Below are 20,013 nucleotides of genomic sequence, written 5' to 3'. Positions count from 1 at the left end.
CACACACACAGAAAGACATGGAAAGACATGGACACACGTTTGCACAGATTCCAGTGAACAGGCTGGTCATTGTTGCTCCACTAATCCGACTCTGACCACCTCCATCACAGCAATGATCTTGCCTGGAGGGGCGGCTAGATCTTGTTCTCCTGTATCTGCTCTGTGGGTGGAAGTTGAGTTTGCCCTGTAGAGGGACACTACAGAGAGAAACATAGATTATTTTCTGCTTTAAAGAATTGTTTTACCCAAATTATGAACAAACCCTCTCCCCGTATAAAAGCCTCACACTTCCCTCTTTCAGTTGCTGTTCAACCAGTGATATCAAAGTAAATTGCCTGATTTGTCCTTTTGATGTGACTTTCATATTTGCAGTTACTTTATTGCTTCTTGTGTTGTATCACAGCACATTTTGGCTGGTCATATGAAGAAAAGCAAGAAGACTAGAAAAGATTTTAGGAAAAGCTTTGACCATATCAGTGACTCAACATGTCCCTGCATTCTTATCACAAAAAGAGCTACACTTAACTCTGTTATCATTCATACTATTTTTACACTTCTGCTTTTGTGAAGTATCGTATGTTCTTTACTCCGTATACCTATTACTTTGTATAAGTTTAAAGTATCATGTGACTCTACCACTTTTTCATTTAAAATGTGCTTGACTGACTGGCACTCTTTCAACTTTTTACTATCTTTAAGAAATTTAATCCTTTCTTTTTTGTCTAGTTTGTAGCTGATAAATCAACTGCTGGTAAAACTTAGTGGTTCATCCATTTCTTGTTTACATACTTAACATTGGTGTTTACAGTAGACTATTGCATAGCGTTGTGTTTATCTGTGAACTCTGCTGTGAATGCTCTCTAAAAAATGCATAGAACACCACTTTCCATGGGGGCTTTTGCTTTTGTTCACTACATACTGGTTCAATGCAGGTCTCAAGGAACGCCAGTCTACATAGTTTCTTAGAATATGTGTCATTGTTTGTTTTTGTTGCATATTTCTATGAATTCAGTTCATTTGTTTTGGACAAACAACCCAAAGTATCAGCATGGCTAGATTTACTCTCACGTGGGTTTTTGTTCCTTTCAAATTTGGGAGAACCAGCCTTTTAAAAAGTAGTTAAAGAAGTGCACTTTGTTGGTGTGACATGCTAATGTGCTTATAAGGCAAAACTACCAGTCAACTCTTTTTTATAGGTACCCTTTTCTGTTATTAACACAGTTTTGTTAATGGTGTACAGTTCTTGTAATACTTCCAACTCATTACTTGCAAAGTAGAAGTGGTTCACTTGCTCTGTGAGGACGTTTGTCATTGATCGTGTTAAATGCCTTTGTAGTGCTGGTCTTACGTAGCACAGTATTACAAGAGTATACAGTATATACACGTGTGTAATTTGTCCATCTGTTTACCCCCAGCCAAGCAGAGAGCAGCTGATCGAACACTACCTCAACAGTACCCAGCAGGAAGCTGCCTTGGACACAACTTTCATGGGGTGAGACAAGGCCATTGAACCCTGGTTTCTTTGTCTTGTGACAATAACACTGTTCAACAAAGCCATTTAGTCTGGAAGCCAACCAATAAGGCATTCAAGGTCACATACATTTGAAGACGATGCAGGTGGCGGCCTGTCCAAAGAAAAAAACACATTTCGAAATATATTTTTTTAATATATCACCCCCCAAGGGATGTTTCACCTCAAGGTCTCACCATTTAGAAGGGACAGTAGGATAGGGGGGGTTAGTGAGTACTTTTTTTCTTTTTCTTTGGTCAAGAATTACACAACAACTAACCAATTTAACTGATATTGACCCAGTGTTTCAAAGCTGTAAGGAAAGACAAACTGGTTCATCGCTGAAAACTAGAGTTCCTTGGTAACTAACTAATAAGTGAATCACTCACTTTGTTGAGAATTACTAAAATAATTATTGTTTTGGTAGTAATTGTTATGTCCTCTTTTTAAAACTTCTTGTATTTAGATCTATTCTGGTCTTGTTACTTGTCCCTAACAGCAAACGGAGTGTCTTTGAGTTATAGATAAAACATCATATTTGAGGATGGCAATTTCAGCTTTGGGACAGTGATGGCTGATGACATTTTCATCATTTGTTGAAGTTGAAGCCCTATTGTCCTGTTTTGCGTTCAGCAAATGTGCGTCCATATCTCCCTTGGATGACTTGGCCTTCGACATGTACCAGGACCCTGAAGTTGCTCACATCATTCGTCTACTGGACCAGAGGAAACAGAACATGGTCCGCCAAGAGAACTTCGTGCAGGCTAAGAATCTGAAACAGGCCATCGCAGACCTGCAAAAGGTATCTTTTAGGAGGCTGACTGAAAGGTGTCACGCTATGGGACTCAAGTTTTTAGTTTCATGTTTTAGTTGCGTTTTTGTATTCAGTTTAGGTCCAGGTTTTGATTTTCAGTCCATGTTTAGTTTTTCTTTAGCATGCCTCAGTTTCCCTGCACTCTGTTTATTAGTTCACTCACTTCACCTGTGTTTTTTCCCTCAGCTGCACTCACTCCCCAATCACTCTCACTCCCTATTTAGTCTCCAGTCTCCCCTCTCTGTTTGCCGGATCTTTATTTGCTCTCCATGCCAAGAAACCTTGTTTGTTCCATGTTCCTCGTCCCCTCCCAAGATAAGTATTTATTTATTTATTTATTGCTATGCCAAGAGTTTTTGTTTGCTTTTTCCACAGTCAAGTTTTTGAATCCGGCTCTGCCGCACCTTTTGTTTGTACTTTGTTTTTGTGAATAAACCTCATTTTCTATTTTGAAGTCCGCATCCGTGTCCTTCCCTTCACACCACCCTGACAGAAAGATGCGGCCAGAAAATGGACGCGGCGGACTCCAACCAGTTTTGGGACTTGTACGAAGAGTTATTTAAAAGTATTGAGTGGGGCTCCGCATCTGAGAGACTTTGGGTGGCTGGTAAGCTTCTGGCGTTCCTGTCGGTGAGGCGGGGGCTCCGGGGGTGGCATGATAACCTGGAGGGCGCTTGGGATCATGCCAGGATTGTGCAGCGCGCTACCTCACTGGCCGTTTTTGGCTTGGAGCCAGAACAGATGGCTGCACGACTCACAACCTCCCTCACCTGTCCAGTTTTTCATTCCAGCGACCCAGCAGCCACAGTGTCCAGAGACCCCGCAGCCACAGTGTCCAGAGACCCCGCAGCCACAGTGTCCAGAGACCCCGCAGCCACAGTGTCCAGAGACCCCGCAGCCACAGTGTCCAGAGACCCCGCAGCCACAGTGTCCAGAGACCCAGCACCCCCAGCCACAGTGTCCGAGCTGGTCCCAGCAGTGTCCGAGCTGGCCCCAGAGCCTGACCACGAGCCTGACCACGAGGCCACAGGGCCTGACCACGAGCCTGACCACGAGGCCACAGGGCCTGGCCACGAGCCTGACCAAGAGGCCACAGGGCCTGACCACGAGCCTGACCATGAGCCTGACCAAGAGGCCACAGGGCCTGACCATGAGCCTGACCACAAACCTGACAAAGAGGCCACAGGGCCTGACAAAGCCGCAGAGCCCATGGGGCCCCAGCCCATGGTCTCACTCTTTCAAACCCCTCCCTCCCACCCCCAGACATTGGGGATGTCTGGGATCCATCCCTTAAAGGGGGGGCTCCCTCCCTGCCGGATGTCCGGCCGCTTGCTGGACGGTCTCCGGCCCCGCCTCCTGCCACGTCGACGGAGGTCTGGGTGCCAACCAGACCACCGCCTCCTCCTGCCACATCGACAGATGTCTGGGTGCCAACCAGACCACCGCCTGTTCCTGCCACGCCGTCTGAGGTCTGGGCGTCCGCCAGACCACCGCCTGTTTCTGCCACGCCGTCTGCGGTCTGGGCATCCGCCAGATCATCGCCTCCTGCTGCCCGAAGCCGGTACTACAGCTGCATGCCTGATCGGCCACCGCTGCCACGCCACCGGAGTTCTGGTCCCCCGCCTGACCGGATTCGAGCCCCTCCCTCCCACCCTCGGACTTTTTAGGGTTGTCTGGGATCCACCCCTTGAGGGGGTGGGCTCTGTCACGCCATGGGACTCACGTTTTTAGTTTCATGTTTTAGTTGCGTTTTTGTATTCAGTTTAGGTCCAGGTTTTGATTTTCAGTCCATGTTTAGTTTTTCTTTAGCCATGCCTCAGTTTCCCTGCACTCTGTTTATTAGTTCACTCACTTCACCTGTGTTTTTTCCCTCAGCTGCACTCACTCCCCATTCACTCTCACTCCCTATTTAGTCTCCAGTCTCCCCTCTCTGTTTGCCGGATCTTTATTTGCTCTCCATGCCAAGAAACCTTGTTTGTTCCATGTTCCTTGTCCCTTCCCAAAATAAGTATTTATTTATTGCTATGCCAAGAGTTTTTGTTTGCTTTTTCCACAGTCAAGTTTTTGAATCCGGCTCTGCCGCACCTTTTGTTTGTACTTTGTTTTTGTGAATAAACCTCATTTTCTATTTTGAAGTCCGCATCGGTGTCCTTCCCGTCACACCACCCTGACAGAAAGATCCGGCCAGAAAATGGACGCGGCGGACTCCAACCAGTTTTGGGACTCTTCGTACAGAAGAGTTATTTAAAAGTATTGAGCGGGGCTCCGCATCTGAGAGACTTTGGATGGCTGGTAAGCTACTGGCGTTCCTGTCGGTGAGGCGGGGGCTCCGGGGGTGGCATGATAACCTGGAGGGCGCTTGGGATCATGCCAGGACTGTGCAGCGCGCTGCCTCACTGGCCGTTTTTGGCTTGGAGCCAGAACAGATGGCTGCACGACTCACAACCTCCCTCACCTCTCCAGTTTTTCATTCCAGCGACCCACCAGCCACAGTGTCCAGAGACCCAGCACCCCCAGCCACAGTGTCCAGAGACCCAGCACCCCCAGCCACAGTGTCCGAGCTGGCCCCAGAGCCTGACCACGAGGCCACAGGGCCTGACCACGAGGCCACAGGGCCTGACCACGAGCCTGACCACGAGGCCACAGGGCCTGACCACGAGGCCACAGGGCCTGACCACGAGCCTGACCACGAACCTGACAAAGAGGCCACAGGGCCTGACAAAGCCGCAGAGCCCAAGGGGCCCCAGCCCATGGTCTCACTCTTTCAAACCCCTCCCTCCCACCCCCAGACATTGGGGATGTCTGGGATCCATCCCTTAAAGGGGGGGCTCCCTCCCCGCCGGATGTCCGGCCGCTTGCTGGACGGTCTCCGGCACCGCCTCCTGCCACGTCGATGGAGGTCTGGGTGCCAACCAGACCACCGCCTCCCCCTGCCACGTCCAGACAGCTGTCGCCTTTTGTTTGTACTTTGTTTTTGTGAATAAACCTTGTTTTCTATTTTGAAGTCCGCATCAGTGTCCTTCCCTTCACACCACCCTGACAAAAGGCTTTATTTAGGGTACTATTTACCATGTCGAAGCAGGATTTTTAAGGGTAGGCCTCACTATTTAGCCACAGCAGTTGCATTGTATTGATTAGTACTTTTGAAGAATATGTCTTTGCCGCAGTTTTCCTCCTGCAAATGTCATCTTGAGGGCTTTCACAGATATCTTGTGCAATTTCACTACTTTTTGTAACAGTAGCAGTTAAACATTGTTCAGATTCCTGTTACTGACCCTCTTTGTGTGCACCGTTACCATGCAGACCATGAATTCTTAACAAGCACAACAGCTGCAGTCAGGGTACTTGGGTAGTGTCTCTCCAACTCCCAGCCACAGGCCCTTTTGTAACCAGATAACACACAGACACACAAATACTACCACCTTGTTCGCAGGGCATGTTAGCATTGTGGACGTTGCAGTTGGCAAGGCAGTCATCTTGAAAATCCCCTGTCATCGCACCTTCATGATGTCGGACACTAGCATTACATGATACCGAGCAATGCATGACAAAAAAAATACTGAAAAGTGTTGGCTTGCTGTGTTTCATTCTTTTTGTACAGCCTAGTTTATTACCACAGGAACTTAGTGCAAATGGTTCAGAAATAAGAATGAACTGCGACAGATGCTTGAAATATTTCATATAAATGATCAAAGCAAGGGCGTTCCTCTCTGCTTTCTCTTGAAGAACACTAACATTAACTTTAAGATTACTTTACATTTTTTCCACTTACGTTGCATTTTTGTACCCATTCTGCTTGTAAACTGCTAAATGACTACATGTAAATGTAAACTTAACATAAGAGCTGATATGTCAATTGCACTAATTGTTTAGTGTAAAAGAGAAGACTCACAAGGCGTTGGAATAGAGACTGTGTCAACTGGCATCTGGTTAGAAACTTAATTCAGCTCAATGGAATTTCCTTACACAGAAATTACATGTCTGACTTACTGGAAGTTGCTGTTGAATTTCCATCTTGTAAATCTCAGTGACTCAATATGTGGCACAAATGCAGTGGTAGCATCAGGGCTGTGCCATCTTGTGCCACAGAACTGCCCAGAAGCTGTATTGCCTAGTCTGCACTCCCTTTAGCACTGTTTTCAGTTCTTGCTTTTAATTGTTATTTTTACAAGTAACAGATGTTTTTTCCTACTACCAGTGTTTCAACAGTGTGCTTTCACATGATCTACTCAGGAAAGATATCAGCTGATACACTGAGAATATAGTTAATACCTATAGACATTTAATTTCGCCTTTGGTCCGTGTTTCTATAATAGCTCTTGAATTGTAACAGCATTATACTCTATTTGCTGTGATATGGGGATATAAGTTCAATTAAAGCAAAAGCTGCAAAAATGAAGAGCAAGGAGGTGATCAGACAGGTTAGAAACAAGCTGATGGTTTAGCCGGATTCTTTTTAGTCTTTTGGAGGTGAAACCGAGAGAGAGGGCAGTCTGCAGTGCAGTCTCACTGTGAGCTTTTAGGGCTATCTTGACATGTCTTTGTCCTGGGCTGTTCCAGGTTGGAGAGCATTTGGCTCGATATGATGTGGAGAAGCAATGTGCAATTGAAAAGGAGGACTATGACTTGGCCAAGAAGAAGAAGGAGCTGATGGAGGACTACAGGAAGAGTGTGTACAAGCAACTAGAAGTCCATAACCTACTGGACATGACAATGGTCAGTCATCCTACATAATATGAGTCAGTCAGGGGATGGGATGTATGATGGGAAAGATACATTATTTGAGCTTAATGTTTCACTGTTACACATGATGAGGAATTATTATTAGCAGAAAAACAGTAACGTATACATAACTTACTCTACCCAAACTGTATTCTGTTCTGTCTGTCCTCCATGTGAGCAGATCACCAGGACAGCAGGTTTATCTCCAGCCCAGCATCCTACTCCCCTTCTACCTTCTCCAAGTCATTGCTCAGCCCCCACCAAGCCACCGGTGTCCACAGAAACATTCAGGAAGGGGAAAAAAACAAGCTGGAATCAAAATCAGGAGTCAGCCGCACAAACTGTTGTGCCCAAACATAGCAGCCTACCTGACACACCTTTCACCCCTGCCACTGTCCCCAAGATTAATGTAAGCATCTCTCATCATCAAATGTGCTCCCACACTGTCAAACAGCAGGTTACAAAGTCCAATGCCAGTAGACACTTAAAACAACTTGTCTAATACTTAATTGATGAACACTCTCTGGATGGTCAATGATGACACACACAGCATTTTCTCATTAATAATCCAGTTGTAGACCTGTAGCTTCTTCCACACACATATTTTCCTGTATTGCTGTAAATATAATGAAGGCCTGAAGCCCCTTTGGAGGATGTCTCCTGACTAAACCTCTGAAGTGCTTGAACCCAGAGCACGAAGGGAGATTTTGACCAGCAGGGGCTTTTATGCTTTGCTCAAGGCCTACTAAGACCGGCCCTTCTACAGGTTTGGGTTTCACTATTTAATTAAAAGCGTGCAACAGTTGGCTGACTCCAGCGGCAGCCAACCTGGCCTCAAGGGAGGGCTTTGAGCCTTGTGTTAAGCAGCAGGGTGCCAGTTGGTCCACAGGAGCAGGAGACAGTGCTCGCTGGCTGGATCTTCGGTTTGCATAGAGTTTAAACAGTCGGTGTAATCCTAATGACAAAGGATCGATCTTTTCAGTAATCAGATACTACTGAGAGTTGATGGAAAAAAGCTAGGGCAGAGGTGATAACTTTGTTTGGAAGACAAGACTCCTCTCAGGTTCAAAGGTGTAGATCAGTTTTCTATGAGCTTTCAAAATGAATGATTTCCAGAAAATGTTATTTTTTGTGTGTGTAGAACTACTGTACAGATACCAAAATTACAATCCAATTTGTAAAAAACAATTTTAGATGCTGTGTAAAATGTAAATAAAAACAGAATTCAATGATGTGCGACAAAAATTGTGTAATATCTCGCTTTCAACTTTTGATGTGTTTATTTATGTTCAGTTGTGAATGAAACATTGGTTTATTAGATTTGCAAATCATTGCATTGTTTAAATTTCCTCAGCATCCTAACTTTTTTGGATTGACCTTGTAAAACTCTGTGATCAAGTAATAAAAGAAGTGCAAAAGCTGCTACTGTAGAGCTTATCTCAATTTTGAATATGAATTCCGTTGAAATGCTGATGTTCTTGCATTTTGTTGACAGGTTTCCTGTGTGCCTTATGATGAGAGGCCACTGCCAGCCCTTGAGAAGAAGGAGCGATCGGAGGAGAGCATCCAGATCCCTGTAGTTGACCACTCCCCTGAATCTGATGTGCAAAGGACTCCACGCAGCCCTGAGATGAGCGGAGAGCCAGAGCCCTTAACAGAGAAAGCCCAGAGAGAAGCTGGCTTTCCGATCGAGGTTTATGGAGAGAGCCTGGTAAGAAACCTTCAGGCTGAATTATGAACTTCTAAACTGTTTTAACCCAGTTTGCCTGCAGGTTGCACGGTGGTGTGCTGGTTAGCACCGTCGCCTTACAGCAAGAAGGTTCCAGGTTCAACTCCCGGCTGGGGCCTTTCTCTGTGGAGTTTGCATGTTCTCCCCGTGTATGCATGTGTTCTCTCCGGGTACTCTGGCTTCCTCCCACTGTCCAAAAATGTGCATGTTAGGTTAATTGGTGTCTCTAAAAAAATTGTCCTTAGGAGTGAGTGTGGTTGTTTGTCTTGTTTGTCTCCGTGTGACCCTGTGATGGACTGGCGCCCTGTCCACGGTGTACCCTGCCTCTCGCCCGATGACCGCTGGGATAGGCTCCAGCCCCCCCGTTACCCGACCAACGGATTCAGTGGGTATAGAAAATGGATGGATGGATGGGTCAAAATGGATCAAAAAAGTCAGTAGCACTTTTGTTAACAGAGATGCCCCCACCAGAGGAAATGTGAAGAAGTGTCATGAAGTTCATGACTGACATTCACACCAAGCATGTTGGATTAAGGGGATGTGCTCCTTTACTGTTCGGCTTCTCAGGGTCGAGCTGGTGAATTTTTAAAGGATCCTTTTGAATATTTTTGTCTTGAATTATAATCGGCGGACGTAATAAGGATCTTTCTCATTAGGACAGCATTGGCATTTCTCTGTCAGTATCTGCTTAAATACCTAGGTATACAATTGACAATATCTTTCCCACCCCTCAACTAACTGTTTGCCCTTTATTCTTTTACAGGTGGCTGGAGCATATTCCAAAACTTGGTGCTGCAGAGAGAACGCTCTGCTGGCTGTGCACAAGAAGCTGTTGGAGGTATCCTCCACCACCCCCAAGGAGGAGCTGAGAAACATGATAAGAGCTGCAATCTTCCTGGTCAAGAAAACCCTGCTGGATAAAGTCACATCTGTGAGTCATTTGCTCCAAAAGGAGGTTATCTTGATGTGAAATACGGAACCGTTAAGGCATAGCGATCATGTTTACTTTGTCCCCGTCAAAGTGTTTTATATGTCATGTCTGCTGGATTCCTGTTTCAACCAGAACTAACATCTATGTTGTTAAAACACACTCACACACACACACATCAGCACCCTCTTAACAATGTTTCCCCTGTACCACATGCAAACCCAGGTCTCTCTCCGAGAGCTGGCTTCTTTAAACAAACAGTTTTGACAAGGATGGCCTTGTGATCCCTCTCTGAAAGTAGCCCACGGCTTGTATGGCAATGAGAAGGGTGGTACAGGAATAATTCCGCCCATTTATTTTCCTGTCCAAAGTGATACCCAGAATGCTCCATTAAGATCTTAACTGAATTTGCTTTTCTTACAAATGTGCCTCAGTTTAGTCTTTTTTAAATGCACCCTATAAAATACTCTATATTCTTAGTCTCTGCTTATAAAACTGGTGATATCCAGGGTCTGAATGTAGGTAGTTGTTGTACCTCTTTACAGTCTGAAACTATCAGGTAAACACCAAATGACACAAATATTGAGAATGTTTTGTTGATTTAATTGACCTGTAGGAAATCAGTTAATCAACACCAGGAATGCCTGGTAGCTCACAATGAATAAAAATAAATTGATAACTACAATTTTAGATTTCACACTCTGCGTGCCAGCTCAGGTTAATCATTAAAGTTCCCTTAATTAGCTTAACTTCAAATGATCCCTACCTTAGGTTTTCCATGCCTCACTGAAGCTGCTGCGGCTAATATTGAGCCAGCTGATCCCACGTCTGGGCCTGGGCCGGACTGAGGTGACTCACTGCATGGAGCACACGTTTCCCAACCTGCTGGCCAGGACTGGAGACTCCGCTCGGCGTCCTCGGGCCGCAGCCGCCACTTTCGTACAGGTATTGTCACATGTGACAGCTCTGTTCCACCTGAACAGTTTTGTTTGCTTTTTTTTAGAAGAAAAGATTACTTTACTGTAACTGCTTTCCAGAGCAACTTTCAAACATTTGTTTTGCAGGTTTTTTGAATCAGAACCTCTGGTGTTGTTAAAACAATCTCACTTTCTGCAGCCAGCAGTTTCGGAGTATGCTGTGTCTTGGTTGCACTCTATGAAAAATTTACATAAAAGGGTTTCTGAGCATTTAAAGTATTGTTGAATACTTGCAAGAAAAAATGCACGTGAAACCCTTAAGTTTAGTCTATTTTTCTTTATTATTTGGTGATAAAATGTGATCTTAGCATCATTCAAACCACAATTCTAGACATTTTTATCTTCCACGGTGATAAATAACAAGCCTGTTCTGTGTGGTAGAGATTTCTGGACAGCAAATGATTTATTGTATGTCATGATTAAATATTAGATGAATATATGAATGTTTGTCTGGATTAAGTCTCAAAACAAACAAAAGTAAATCATGATTTGAGTGCCTAACTGCATTTTAAAGATGCTTTATGGCTACAGAATAGCAAATTTATGTGGCCTTGAGATTTCTTAATCCCTCTGCCTTGTGCTGTCTACTATAGATTATATCACAGAATCACCGGTTAAACATTAAGATTTCTAAAACCCAGTTTTCTGTGTGCCATTGTCTCAGATATTGGGAAAAATACTGTGCATCAGAATACTGAAATATAAATCAAGTTACAATTGAAATACATTCCTGCACTTTTAGATCCAGCCGAATGGATAATAACTCCCTAATTAATTCCTTTATAATCCCCAAATATCAAAATGAGCTCCGAGATGAATTCATTATGGTCCTATGGTTCTGGAAGAGCTCCTTCGGGTTATTTCATCAGATTAATGGAAAGGGCAACACTGTGATAAACATCAAGGGCCAAAGACTCAACATCACTGATAAAAGTATCTCGGTTGCAACTAAAGCATTTCTCAGAGTAACTCTAATCTCTATCAAGTGATTTCGAATGTATGATATGCAGTTGGTGTCCTCCACGAAAAGATCATTCTTCCACGAGTTTTGAGTTTGAGTTTTGAGTTTGAGTTTTCTTTCCTCCGAGCAAAAATTATTTATGCTTAATGTTACAAGTTGGGTTGCAGCAGGAGGTATTTACAACAGAATAAATGTCTAAGGAATATTCACAGTTTCAATGGGTTCAGATTATTTCCACATTAACATTGATAAGTAAGTATTTTTGGTATGTTGGTCCTATCACAGTATAGTCTTATGTCACTGCAACCTAAAAAGTCAATTCTACCTTTAGAAAGCATTTACTTGACATAAAGTGAGTGTGATTAGAAGGACTAAAACTGTATGTAAAAGTAATTTACATGCAGTCTATGTGTCGTTAAAGTAGTTTGTTTTTACCTGTAATACGGGACAAATAGTTGCTGTGTGAATAAGCAAAATAAGCAGACTTTTTTCTCGGTGCCATCAGATAAAGGTGATGCACTCAAACATATGACCCATAGAATTTGAATTTTTTATGAAATTTTATCACAATCGAGCTTATAAAAGGACAGAGCAGTTATACAGAAGAAGTAAGGTCACGGTTAAACCGTTTAACAGGCCGATGGCGAGGACGGATGGCATTCATCCAAAACACCAAGAGTAAAACTGCTTTTCCAGCGAAGAATATTGCGCTTGATTAGAATTTTGTTCAATAAAGGATGTTGAAAAATCCATGTGCTGTTATTCAAGTATATCCCATTTATTGATAGAAGATTAAATGTTTGCTTCTCAAATATGTCACATGAGCTGGCTGTTAAGTTCTTTTCTATTAAAAGCAAGCATTAAACAAACTTCTACTAAAATAGTTATTTTCCTTTATATTATGCATCCTTGATTTTCTTCTAAAACCAGTAATTTGCACCACTCGAAGTTTATATAGGGAATTCTTCCTGTAAGTACTGTTCTATCTATCTCCAGTGATTAGCAGTTGCGGTGGACTGATACAATATGTACAAAACTTAATTCATCTTTCCTCCAAAAGCAAACTTTAAAAAAAGGTTACACGTGTTTGCTTGGTATTTACAACTGTTTCCACATGTATTTTATCTCTTCCTTTTCTGTGTATGAACCCGGGTGGTTCTTCTATTGGAAAAAAAAAAAAAGATGGTTGTAACTTCACAACTTAAAAATATTGCTGCCATTAAGATAAAAACTGTCACTTTTCTCAGTTTCAGCAGCTGGTATGTTGTACAAAAGTTTCAAAAAACGGTTGTACATCTCTAATTCCAAGTTAAGTTCGGCAGAATATAATGTGATTCCTTTATTTTGCTCGTGTCAAAGTAGAGATACACAAACGTGTGTCAGCACAGGACCTTTGTTACAGTATATTGAGGAGTGCAAGGCCAATCCTATATTATATACAATGGTATAGAGACAGTACTCGACTGAGAGCTTGAACTGATTAGTTTGAATCCAATCATTTTACTCATCCCATAATGTTGACCACAGAGACCACTCCCAACTGTAAAATTATTTAATTACAGGTCCATTGCAACACTGTCTGTGGTTAACTCTGCAGAGAGATAAAATTCCTAATCTAAATAACATTTCAGGCTGAGGTCATGTTTGTGGTCGTAGGGTTGAGCGTGCATCGTGAAAACGTCTATCTCTGTTAAATAAAGTTGAATTTTGGGTCACTGCACTCCAATCTTTTTTCTAATTCTATTTGATCATCTTTGGACTATAGCCATTCAATTGTAGGTTTGGAATAATTTTTTCACTATATTTACCTTTTACAGAGTCCCAAGACAAGGTTATATACATATTAAAAAAAAAAAAAAAAAGTTTTTTGGGGGCTTTTGTGCCTTTAATGGATAGGAAAGTTCAGAAAGACAGGAAGCAGAGAGAGGGGGAACGACACGCAGCACTGGGCCGTCTGATGCGGAACTCGAACCGGGGCTGCAGCGATGACTATAGCCTCTTGTACATGGGGTGCCTGCTCAACCCACTACGCCACGGACCACCCCTGTTTTATCATTTATTTTATTATTGTACAAGTCTTTTGCTCACAGGCTTTTATTTTGTAAAAGTCTGTTGCTGTCTGCTGTGGAACAGGAAAAGAAAGTAGTCGGCGCATCAACCAAACATGGAGAAGGGTACGGAACTTTTACTCGGCCATTTTTATTTTATAGTTCTTCCAGACGGCGGAGTCGACAGAACCAAAGTCATCTGTAAACACAGCCAAGTTGAATTGTCTTATCACCGTGGTAGTTCAAGTCTAAAATATCACTAAAAGGCAAAACACACAACTGATAGCAGCAAGTCATTCAAGGAAACAGACAGTGGAGCGAGGCTTCTACATAAAAACTACATAAAAATGCTGATGTTAAAAGTGTGTTTGCACAACAAATGTTATGGCACTTTCATTCATATGGCAGCACATTTAAAATAAAACTAAATGCTAAAAGCTATACACAACTTTTGAATTCATTTTTGGATTTTGCGTACAAATGCGATTAATCGTGATTAATCAGGGAAATCATGTGATTAATTAGATTAAAAATTTTAATTGTTGCCCAGCCCTAACATATATATATATATATATATATATATATATATTTATATTGTACTTCAGTAGAATATGTGGTCAGTAAAAATTGTATAAATTTTTATAAGATATAACTTGGGATGTCATAAATTGGTCCTTAACGTGAGATTAATGTGATTCCAGCCCCGCTGCCTTTGGCTGTACTGTGGCTCAGGATACAGTGTGAAGAAGGAGGTGTCGTGAGGTGTTGTCATGCTCTGCAACAGCCTCTGAACAAGCCTCATGTTGTTCTCACCCTGACTTCCCAGACTCCCTCCGTTAAGTGTAACTGGAGCTGAGCCAAGAGTGCGGGTTCATTAGAGATGAGGTTGTGGTTTCTGTGCTCTGAACTGGTGCTTAGACATGCAGTACTGGGTGAGACCAGAGAGTTACTGGGCTGTTGCGTGGTGAGATGACGTCTGTTTGCTTTCTGGAATCCGTCGCAGTGAACTCATGCATGGGTGTGTGTTTTGAATAAGAAAAGGAGTATGTCCTTTTGCTCGTAGATCATAGACATAATTACCAAGATTGTTTGAATTCTCTCTCTGTCCTGACTTGTGTCGTTGCAGATGTTGTGTTGAATGATAAATTACTATGTGCGGCAACACAAAGATATTTGTCAGGGCCTTACAGCCTACATTTGTACCTAAATTAAAGGTGTAAAGACTACTAACACATCACATGATTTCAACACTAAAAATGTCATAGTCATTGTCCCTTCCTTATACGTCCTGTGTAGGAAATTGCTGTTTTGAAGGATGTCCGGGCCCTCCAGATAATCCCTGGTGAGCTGGTGAAGCCCTTCAAATCCAACTTCCCCGCTCGTCTGGCTCAGAGTCGGGCTGAGCTGCTCGAGAAGCTACTGGTGGAACTGGGAACAGAGAACTCTGGCTTAACCTTGGAAAATGTCATCACGGTAAATGGCATCAAACATGTCAATGTAATGTTTAATCTTCAGTTGATCCGATTTATTGTGATACTCCAGTGAAGCTGAGAGTGACAGTGGTTTCAGTGAACCTTTTTTAAAAAAAATTAAAAAAAAACCTCACAAGTTGATTTAGTTTTCTTCATAAATCGAATGCTTGCATCAGAAATCCAAACTCTTAACAGTAGTATGAGATTTGAAAGGGTTAGTTTTAGATACAATAATCACCAGTCACAAAACTGACGGGGGACAGAATTTTAAAAGATAGATGCAGCCAAAGTTGTGTTTGGTTTGTGAATTGTACTTGGGGAGTAAACCAGAGAACACCAGAGAATGCGTGTCAACTGAGTAATGACCACAGCGCTCATCTGTCATCACTGGTCCCACCTTCAATTAGGCATTACGTTAAGCCCTATTTTTTAAAAGCACAAATTGAATAAAAATCCACCCACTTTCCTATAGCTTCCCATTTTTGTACTATGTTTACTTTGTTGTAAACTTGAACAGAGACTTATGGGCCTATAAAGATTGACTTACTTTTGCAGTCAACCCCAAGTGGCCATCTGAGGAACTGCGATTTCAGTACTTCTGAACTGTTTTAAAGCTGCAGTCGGCAGGTTTTCAAAAAACCTAGTCTAAAGTAGGAAAATTCGAACTGATACAACTTTCAGGTCCCTCCCCCTCTGTGGACGAGGTTGTGCATGTGAGTTCACACCAGTGTGCGCGCACACAAGCTGGGGGCAGACTCACGCTCAGCATGGAAGACGTGGTTGGTGACTGTTCTGCTCAGATAATAGATAAATAATAAACCTAACATGATTGGTTAAAAACAGCCGGGAGCGCTCGATTTTTGCAGGCACGATTACAGGCTTTAGAGGGAGCTACAGAATTCGGGATTTTTTCTAAACAGCCTATTTAATATTCTACTTCCAGAATCCCATGACAGTTCAAGCTAATATGACTAAAAAAAAGTTGCCGACGGCAGCTTTAAAGTGATAGTTCGGAGTAGATTCAACCTGGGGTCATTTGAACCGTGACATCCAGCCAAGTAGCCCACCCAAAGTTTTTTCGATATTGGCTGAACATTAGCTGAGTTACTGAGTTATCCCGAATAGCTTAGTACAAGCGCTAATGGGACCTGGCAGTATCTCCAAAATTACCACACTAAAATCACATGCCATGACACCAAACTTCTACAATAGTACAAATATGGTCTGTACTCACAAAACGATGCATTTGGAAGTTTGTACATAGTCCAGGAGTTTATTATTATCAACACAAGCCTGATAGCTTCTCTGCTGCTAAAGCTGCGTCGACGTCACTTCCTTGATCTGGGAGCTTCAAAGTAAGATGAGGGTTGATCTACTACTGTAGACAACAAAGCAAGGCTGCTCAATAAATTCACGCCTCTACAACATAAAAATTCATAAAAAATCATGTAGAATATAGCATATACTTTGTTGTCTACAGTAGTAGATCAACCCTCATCTTGTCGTAATTACTGTGACTTACTAAAATCCAGTACCTCCCTGGCCTTCTGTGGCCATTTAGTTTACCAAACAGTCGGTCAGTAAGTTCCAGCCAGCTGAGTCTATGTTGTCACCGCTGCCACCCACACCCCCTTGGCTTTTTTTTGGTTCCCAGTAGTGACCTAATGTCCTTTATGCAAACCCTGCAACTGTTGACCTGATGTGACGGGCCGACAAGCTGTCCCGTCTCCAGTCTAGTTTAAAATCGGTTCTCTCCCTTCCCCCATTTTAGACTCTGCTTGACTTTTATCACTGAGATAAAATTGTTAGGTTTCTCCTGAACTCCTGAAGTGAAACACACCAAGTAGCACTGCATGGCTTGTTTAACATGTTTGGACATGCTCTTGGCCGGACCCCTTTGTAGTGCTTGTGTTTGTTTCACAAGCATTTTCGGTCTGGATTGAGACGTGACGGCAGAGTTGTGCTCTTTTTCCTCTGCTCGTCTTTTCTCCTTGCTCTTACATTAAGGAGATGCAGCAGAAACGTTCAGGGACACCATACCAGCACTGAAACTCATGTATTATCGATTAATTGGCTTGTCCTCCATATTTCATTGAGATACCAGGCGAAAAACTATGCTGAAGGAAGGGTCTGTGCTGTGAGACGAGTTTGCCCACCAGTTTACAACAGATAATTTTCCTTCTGAACTTCGCGAACTCTGTATGTCACAAGCCCTTTATCAGCCTCAACTTGACCGATCTGGACGGTGGAAACATGTCCTCAAGGCTCATTTATTTAAATGTATTTATTTGATTTGATTTATTTGTTTTGTTTTGTTTGTCCTATGAATGTCCAAAACCACATGAGTAGTAATTATTAGACCTTGTCTGATTCTGTCATACAGTAACAGTCAGGGCATATTTTTTAGTATAGCATGTTTAGAATTAATTTGTAATTTTGTTATTTGACCTTATTATACAAGCATATTAAATATATGATATACCAAAACAACTCTATAGTATCAGCCCTGCTAACTGAGGTATAGACATCCAGTGCATGTGTATACACTGGATGTCTATACCTCAGCTGCTGTACCTCATCAACCCCATCAGTTAGGGCCATGACGGTATAAACTACCACCGTTCATTTTGTCTGGCAGTAGCCGCCAAAAAAGTTGCAAAATACACATTATTTATGTTGAAAAAGTTAATTAAATAAAAAGAAATTCTTCTTCTTCTTCAAAAAAAAGAGGGAGCAGTTTGAAATCTGGATCTCTAAAGTTATCTCTAAATTCTTCACTAGGAATATATACATGTGTATATATACGTATGTATTTATTATATACGGCTCAATCATCCCATGTTGCAAGCCCTCTTTACAGCTTTACAGTGGTAGCTCAGCTGTGGTTCAGACATTTTTCCTTTTTCCTGCGCAGTTACCTGGGTGACCTGCTCCGAGGCTGGGGCCAGAGCGAAAAAAAAGGGGGTGATTGAATTTCCTGTAATTAAAATGAGAAGTGGGCGGCAGAGACAACAGAATAATGGCTGGCTGTCCCGGGGCCCGTTGAACGAGGGATGGACGGCCTTTGTACACTGTTTACCTCTGCATGTTAATGCTCCCCACTTGATCAATAGTGTTGAATAGAAGACTGCAACTATGGAGAATATTGCTTCATTAAACCTAAACATTTCCCTATCTTATGTGTTAGGGTTAGATTCATTTTATGGCAACCTTCAAATGCAGACTTAAATAAAAAAGGCTTTTTGAAGTTATGAAAAAGTGCATTCAGACAAATTCTAAGGAAACAACAAAGTTATGTAAAGTAATATATAAAGTGATCTCTGAATGCACCCCTGCTGAAGTAAGTTTTTCCCTTTATCTGATCAATTAGCAAATGGATGAATACATCATCCACTTGGTTTTGTATTCTCCTGGCCAAGAGCTTAATTTTCTTCAGGAGATTTATCTGGGACAGATGATAGAAACCTGGTTTCTAGTATGCACGATTATTCTGAGATTATTTTACTGCGTAAAATGACTGTAATCCTGTGACTCATTGGCCAATTTCTATTTTATTTCTTTATTCATGCCGTGTTAAGATTGTAAAAGTAAGACGGAATTGCAATAACGAGTCATTCCTGTTAATCGAAAACTTGATGTCCTCTGTCAGTTCTGTACAGCTGCGTTGGAGCACAGTGCCAAAGCGGTCCGTGAGCTGGCAGTGCGCATCATCTTATCCATGTACCAGCAGCACAGAAGGGTTGTTCTCAGCTACCTACCCGCCAACAATGCTGTGGCACGGAAGAACTTCCTCTACAAAACCCTCTTTGATGGCTTTGCCAAGATTGATGGAAAACTGGTGGAGACTCAAGCAAGTGTTTTTTTTTCTCTTCATGTCTTCCTCACATAGAGAGTATACCAGTTACACCTGAATTCTCCATTTTCCATACAAAGCAAAATGTAACACTTCTGAAGTAGCTAATCCTAAAATCTCTGTTGTGGTAAAATTATTTACATCAAGCGGCCAGTTGAAGGAAGTTTTTTGCAACTGGAACAGGTTGTTCTCGGGGAAAAGCAGCCGGTCGGTGGACAGTGAAACTGCTGCGCAGACTAAACAGCGTCACTTTCTCACACTGAAACACGTTGTACAGGTTTTTAGAAAAGACTGTTCTTTTATTTGTCAAAGCCAAGGCTTTATATTTCACAGAAAGCAACGAGCATTTCCTTTTCATTTTCTTTCGATAAATTTGGTTTAAAGAAATTACCATCAAACCCGAATGTGTTTGTTCATGCTTTAATTTGTATAATGGACGAGTTTTCAAGGTATACTGTCGTTTCATCCCCCATGGTGATGTTTATGGGTTTACACAGTCAGTGACTTTTCCACATTATCAACACAAAATGTAGGGAAATTTACCCTGACTTTTGCCTTCCTAATTATGTACTGGCAAGGCTTTGCTCTTCACATTAAAATCCCATTAAATGTAGCAGCAAAGAGCTGGAGGAGCTTTATCGTCTTTTACCTTAAAAAACTAAATATTTTGTGGCAGGAGAATATTAATGGTAGATACAATTTTATTCGAGTGAAACAGAAAAGGAGTTACAGGGTAACAAACAGGCTAACGGCATGCCACGTTTTCACTCAGACTTTAAGGAAGGGCGGTAGACAGCAGGACGGACAAAAGGAGAAGGAGATCCATTCCCTTCAGGAGCAGCTGGCTGTCTTGAAAGAGATCACAGTAGGTGGAGTTGTCATCATTCTGCAATTGCATCACTTTTCTTAGCCATTACTAATTTGTGTTTATGACTTCACACAGACTTGGAAAATTTTGCACTCAGGTGGTCAGACGCTCATTTACACATTGTATCCGCC

The 20,013-nt window shown here is 42.4% G+C and overlaps 1 protein-coding gene across 5 annotated transcripts in view; it reads left to right on the top strand.

The window, feature by feature from the left end:
• The window catches only part of cep104 (centrosomal protein 104), a 31,859-nt gene that overhangs the window by 5,398 nt on the left and 6,448 nt on the right, over positions 1-20,013 (top strand). For all 5 annotated transcript variants that reach the window (XR_012770494.1, XM_075476302.1, XM_075476303.1 and 2 more), the window contains exons 6-15: positions 1,416-1,492; positions 2,144-2,312; positions 6,885-7,040; positions 7,228-7,455; positions 8,542-8,757; positions 9,539-9,706; positions 10,475-10,648; positions 14,986-15,162; positions 18,811-19,011; positions 19,787-19,879. Coding sequence is in view for 4 of the 5 variants with exons in the window: in XM_075476302.1 (XP_075332417.1) it covers positions 1,416-1,492; positions 2,144-2,312; positions 6,885-7,040; positions 7,228-7,455; positions 8,542-8,757; positions 9,539-9,706; positions 10,475-10,648; positions 14,986-15,162; positions 18,811-19,011; positions 19,787-19,879 (1,659 nt within the window). In the remaining variant the exon portion in view is untranslated. The remainder of the gene's footprint in view (positions 1-1,415; positions 1,493-2,143; positions 2,313-6,884; positions 7,041-7,227; positions 7,456-8,541; positions 8,758-9,538; positions 9,707-10,474; positions 10,649-14,985; positions 15,163-18,810; positions 19,012-19,786; positions 19,880-20,013) is intronic.

This window comes from Odontesthes bonariensis, chromosome 10 (genome assembly GCF_027942865.1).
Source record: "Odontesthes bonariensis isolate fOdoBon6 chromosome 10, fOdoBon6.hap1, whole genome shotgun sequence".
NCBI lineage: Eukaryota > Metazoa > Chordata > Actinopteri > Atheriniformes > Atherinopsidae > Odontesthes > Odontesthes bonariensis.
Note: the sequence above shows the minus strand (reverse complement) of the source record. Positions and strands in the feature narration are given on the sequence as shown.